The sequence below is a fragment of the Plasmodium cynomolgi genome, chromosome 11 (assembly GCF_000321355.1).
Source record: "Plasmodium cynomolgi strain B DNA, chromosome 11, whole genome shotgun sequence".
Classification (NCBI taxonomy): domain Eukaryota; phylum Apicomplexa; class Aconoidasida; order Haemosporida; family Plasmodiidae; genus Plasmodium; species Plasmodium cynomolgi.
In genome coordinates, this window is record NC_020404.1 from 1,317,166 (window position 1) to 1,322,343 (window position 5,178).

The window sequence follows — 5,178 nt, forward strand, 5'->3', positions numbered from 1 at the left end:
TAGTGTTATTTCGCTTGACAGGGTTGTTTCGCATGACAAGGCTGTTTCGCATGACAAGGTTGTTTCGCATGACAAGGTTGTTTCACATGACAAGTTTTTTTGCGTGACAAAGTCATTTTGCAGAGAAGGCTCTTCCTTTTCGCCGGTACTTTTTGTTTTCACCATCATTTTTTAAAGCACACTTACACCGCTGAGCCGACCAGTGACCACAATCGCGGCCCTTTGAAGAGGGGGTGTGCCATCTCTCCACCCCAGCGCGGCAGCTCTCCGCCCCACCGTGGCAGCTCTCCACTCCAATGTGGCAGCTCTCCTCCCCAACGTGGCAGTTTATTTTATTTTATTTTACGTACGCACTTGTGACCGTTTGGCAAAGAGCCAAAACGGAGTCAAAGAAGAGGTGATAAAATTGCCATCATGGGTGCATAATATAGCAGCACATATTCGTGCACTTAAAAAAAAAAACTTGAGTGAAAATATTCTCTTCGAAAAGTGAACTTGCGCGCTTCCTGCATGATCATCCCTTTTAGGATATTCATGCGATCATTTTTCTTTTCTTTTTTCCATTGTTCCATTTTTTCATTTTTCCATTTTTTCATTTTTCTACTTTTCTACTTTTCTACGTTTCCATTTTTCCATTTTTCCATTTTTCCATTTTTCTACTTTTCCATTTTTCTACTTTTCCATTTTTCCATCAAAACAAAATGTAGCATGTAGGGACAGGGGAGGGGGGAAACAAATTCCCCTTTCGAGAGTGCCCCTCCCCCTAGGGCTACTCCGCCCAACGGTTGTACATATGACTACGGGGCACATAAAATGGTTCGTCCTCAGTTGCTTGACACAATAAGCATGTCGCATCCTAACGGGTTAAGCTTAGAAGTGGACTAATGAAATCCCGAAAGGGAAAAAAGAAAAAAAGAAAAAAAAAAAAAAAAAAAAAAAGGTACACCCGTTTTGCGAAGTGGAGAGGGGAGCCTCCATCTACACGTCTTACAGGTATCTTCAACGTAACGGTATTTTTATTGTTTTTTTTTTTTTTTTTTCTGTTCCCAGAGTACATCATTAAAATGGCCAGAAAATGCAACTTCGCGACGAAAGGAGTAGAGCAAAGGATCTACTTCTGTTCGGTCTATGTCTTTGTCTACGCCACGTTGTGCTGGACATTATGGCGTTGCATGGCAAGTTTTTTTTTTTTTTTTTTTTATTAAATAAAATGGCTAGTTGAAAAAAAAAAAAAAAAAAAAAAAAAAAAGTACAACCGAATAATTCTACTCGTCGAACATCCGCAATTTGGCGGAAGGTAGGATGAGCAACTCCCTCGTCGAACTTTTAATTTTTTTTTTCCACCTTAGAATCACTCTGGAGTTGCGTTTTTACGACGAAATATGCGTCAAATTTTCGCCACTTTTGCGATTTGCAACTTGGCAACCCTTCATTTGCTGCTTCGGAAAAAGGGAAAAAAACAATCGGGCGGCGTAAAGCCAACCAATTGTTGCCATGCATTTGTAGCCATGCATTTATAGCTTCGCATTTATAGCTGTGCATTTATAGCCGCGCATTTACAGCAGCGCATTTATAGCTGCGCATTTATAGCCAATTTCCAACAGATGCAAACAAAGTCAGAGGCGATTCGCAGCTGGGCATGCCGACAAAGGTGGGGAGCGACAACAAGTTCACCTCCCCCCTTCGAGTCACCCCAATTTTGCAATCTACACCTGTGTCGACGCACACACTCGTAGGAGCGTGCGCGCAGTGGCATATCGGAAGCCGCCACCCCCTGCCGCCACCCCCTGCCGCCATCCCCCCCTGCCGCGCCTACCCCGCAAGATGCATGCGTATGCCCTGTTGGCCCTGCTCGTCGGGTACGTGGCAGCCGCGGGGGTGGTAGGGTGGAGGTTGCTAAGGACATACAGCCACAAAGACGAGAGAAACAACGTTGCAAATACAACTGTAAAGCTTTTCATCATCATGGGGTACATACACTGCATGGGGTTGATAATCCTCTTGCCAGCAGTGGCCCAAATTGACTCCTTCCCCAAAGTGAAGGATCATTTCAACTCCACGCAGATGTGCAGAATAATGTACGCCATTTTAGGGAGTTACATATTCATCATAACTCCATGTTTAGCAGTGGTCTACTCGCAAAGAGGAGAGGTCTCCAACACCGACCAGTGTGCAAATCGATTAAACAAACGAATTAGCACTCGCTGGAGGAGTTACTTCAGTAACATGTGTACACATACGACAAGTACCATTTGCAAAAATGTACTCCTCATATGGATACTCTCCATTTCGTTGTCATGTTGCCTTTTTTTTTTAACCTACTTGTGTTTTCAAAAAATCAGCTTGTCTTTAAATGCGGATGGTTGTGCATCGTGGTACCCCTACTTAGAAGAAACGAACAGAAAGAAATTACTTTCATTAAATTTGAGGAATCATGAGAGCTGCAAAAACGTGGGGGAGGATAACATACGAATTGACTTTAACGTAAATTTTAATGACTATGTGGTTATGTGTGTCTCCTTGATGGGTTCTATCGGCTTCGCTGTTTATGGGGGCGTCGGATTGGTGTCCCTTCCACTTGGTTTATTGTATTCCGCCGTGAGTCGTTATCGGGGGGGAGTAGCCAATCGTGTCGTCGAAGTTAAGAACGCGGTCTTGACCAACCGTGTGGACGAACGGAGGGAAGCCCTATTCAAGCAAGAACTCACTCGAATCAACAGAAAGGCAGAAAATTTTTTACAGATTACCCAAGAGGTGGAACTCAAGAGAGAGGAAATAGGCAAGTCGAATTATTTCAAGTCCCTTTTTCAAAACATCCAGCACAGACGAGAGAAAAGAATTCTTAACTACATGGTGCACAGGCTACAACTCGACTATGAAAGATCGGTGCACCGTTATAACAACCCGACAAGTGCAGCATCTTCTATTGGTCCCCTCCTCCTGGGTTTTTTTTTTTTACTCGCTAGTGTGACTATCTTTTTCCACATCTGCTTATGCATCCTGGGGGGACCTACCGGACAGGGCAAGTTGCTGCGTTGGTGGCCTTTCCACTGGGACTCTTCGCAGGAGGTACGTAGGGAGAGGGGTTCATTCCAACACGCCTTCCTCTATGGAAAGCTCTTCAGTATGTTATTATCAGTACACAGGGCTAGGATCCGTTGCCACCATTAGGCACCCCCACCCACCCCTACTGGTAATGAACCCTAACCGTGACTAATTTTTTTTTTTTTATCTCTACCCCCCCCTTACTACCACACCACTCTGCAGCTGCACCCGCGGAAGAACTCACTTTCTTTTTCGCTGCTGGTGATTTACCCCCTGGTGATGTCCTACCTTCTCGTTTGCGCCTTTTTCGGCTTTTCCTACATCTGCCACAAGGTGAGAGAGTTGCTCGATTGGTTCATGCACGCAGAGGAAAGGAAAGCTTTTTTCATTTTGCGTGCATGTGTATGTGATGCATGTTGGGGTGGCGAGTGGGGTTATTTCCTCGATGGCACTCCATGTCCTTTGCGACGTGCCGCCTTTTTCCAGAGCGTCATTCCCTCATGAGTCATCCCCCCATGCGTCATTTTCCCATGTGACATTCCCCCATGTGACGTTCCCCCATTTTTTACAAGCTAAAGCTGGGACTTCTTTTGGCCCTGGAGAGGAAGAGCACCTACCTGGACACCATCCTGCTGAACACGTGTCTCCTCATGTTTATGTCCTCCGGGGCGGCCCTAATCTCACTGGTAAGATCGGCAAGGAGAGAGATTCCCCGAGCGAGTTCGAAGCAAGCGGACGTTGTTTCCCCTCCTCGGCGTTGCTCCTCAAGCGGCCAGGCGCCAAATTATGGCACATCAGGGGGGTACACACCAAAGGGCTTCACGCCGAACGGATTTGGCCAAACGGATTTCCACCCAACGGATTACTCTCCACTAACGTTCCTCTTCTGTGTTTGCCCTCCCCTGCCCGCAGAGACTCTTCCCCGCGTATGCAAAGCAGACATACGCATTCACCTTTTTCGATTTGGCCCTGAAGAACCTTAGCTGCATCGGGTGATACGAGCGGACCGCGTTTTAAACTTGCCACTGGGAGTGGAAGCGGGAGTGGGAGTGGGAGTGGGACTAGGACTAGGACTGAGACTGAGACTGGGACTAGGACTGAGACTGACACTGACACTGACACTGGGACTGCCCCGACGGCGGGCTCCTGACATCGAACAGGAGCGTCCCCTCGACACTTTCACGTAGCACTTTTCACCCTTTTGCAAATCAACCCCATTTTTACATTTGCTCACCCCACAGAGTCCTATACGCAAGGAACGGCTTGCTTTTTCTAATTCTACTGACCTCTGTACTAACCGTCCTCCTGTTTTTCGTGCCAAAGAAGAGCGGCTTGTTTTCGGTGTTCATGCCGGCCACCTTTCGGAAGATTCTAAATCAACAGGAGAAAGAAGAATCGGGTGTGGACTCGGACATGGAGTTGGACGGACAGTTAGATGTCGATATAGAAAGCAACCCTACGTTGAGAACTGCTGGCAAGGTCCCCACAAGAAATAAAAATCTATTTAAATGAACCGCTCAGCATGTGGATGGGCTGGAAAAGAACTACTCATGATCTGCTACACATGAAGAAGACAATCCAATCGAAAGAGTGTGTCTCCCCAACCACAGAGCTACGTCAAATCCGACGTTTTTACGACATTTGGCGAATCAGCATTTCTATTTTATTATCATATTTGTTGCACCATCTTTTGGATGGCACGGCCGAGAGAGTGATGGTGCATTAATTGTGCACCCGAGGAGGGGAGAGGTACCAACGAGGGAAGACACGCCATCTCTCATGTCCACGCATTTTCGTGTTTACTCGGATGAGCAGCAAAGTCCCCTCAAACATACGAAGCATATTTTTGCAAATTGGACACCTGTGTAAAGGCCACCCCCCACAACAGTTACAATGCATCTTTGCATGTAAAAAAAAAGCACATGTTGGGTTTCCCCTCCTCCCATGTTTACTTTACATCGCGGGGACACGTCCTGCATTCTCATTTGTATTTACTCTCCTCCTCCGCCGCCCTTGCCCTGTTACCATTCAACCTTCATCCTTTGTTGACCATTTTGTGGGCTTTCTCATTTTGCCCAATCTCCCGCTCCTACGGGATTCGATTCACATTTTCGCTTCAAATTTAAAGCGTTA

At 46.4% G+C, this 5,178-nt stretch overlaps 1 protein-coding gene across 1 annotated transcript; it reads left to right on the forward strand.

Annotated features, from left to right (window-relative positions):
- Positions 1-1,824: 1,824 nt before the first annotated feature.
- PCYB_113910 (hypothetical protein) lies at positions 1,825-4,557 on the forward strand (the record flags this gene model as incomplete). Its single annotated transcript, XM_004223270.1, has 5 exons — positions 1,825-3,138; positions 3,268-3,378; positions 3,618-3,731; positions 3,958-4,037; positions 4,287-4,557. 5 exons carry the CDS (start codon positions 1,825-1,827, stop codon positions 4,555-4,557), a joined length of 1,890 nt encoding a protein of 629 aa, XP_004223318.1.
- Between the last annotated feature and the right edge of the window lie 621 nt (positions 4,558-5,178).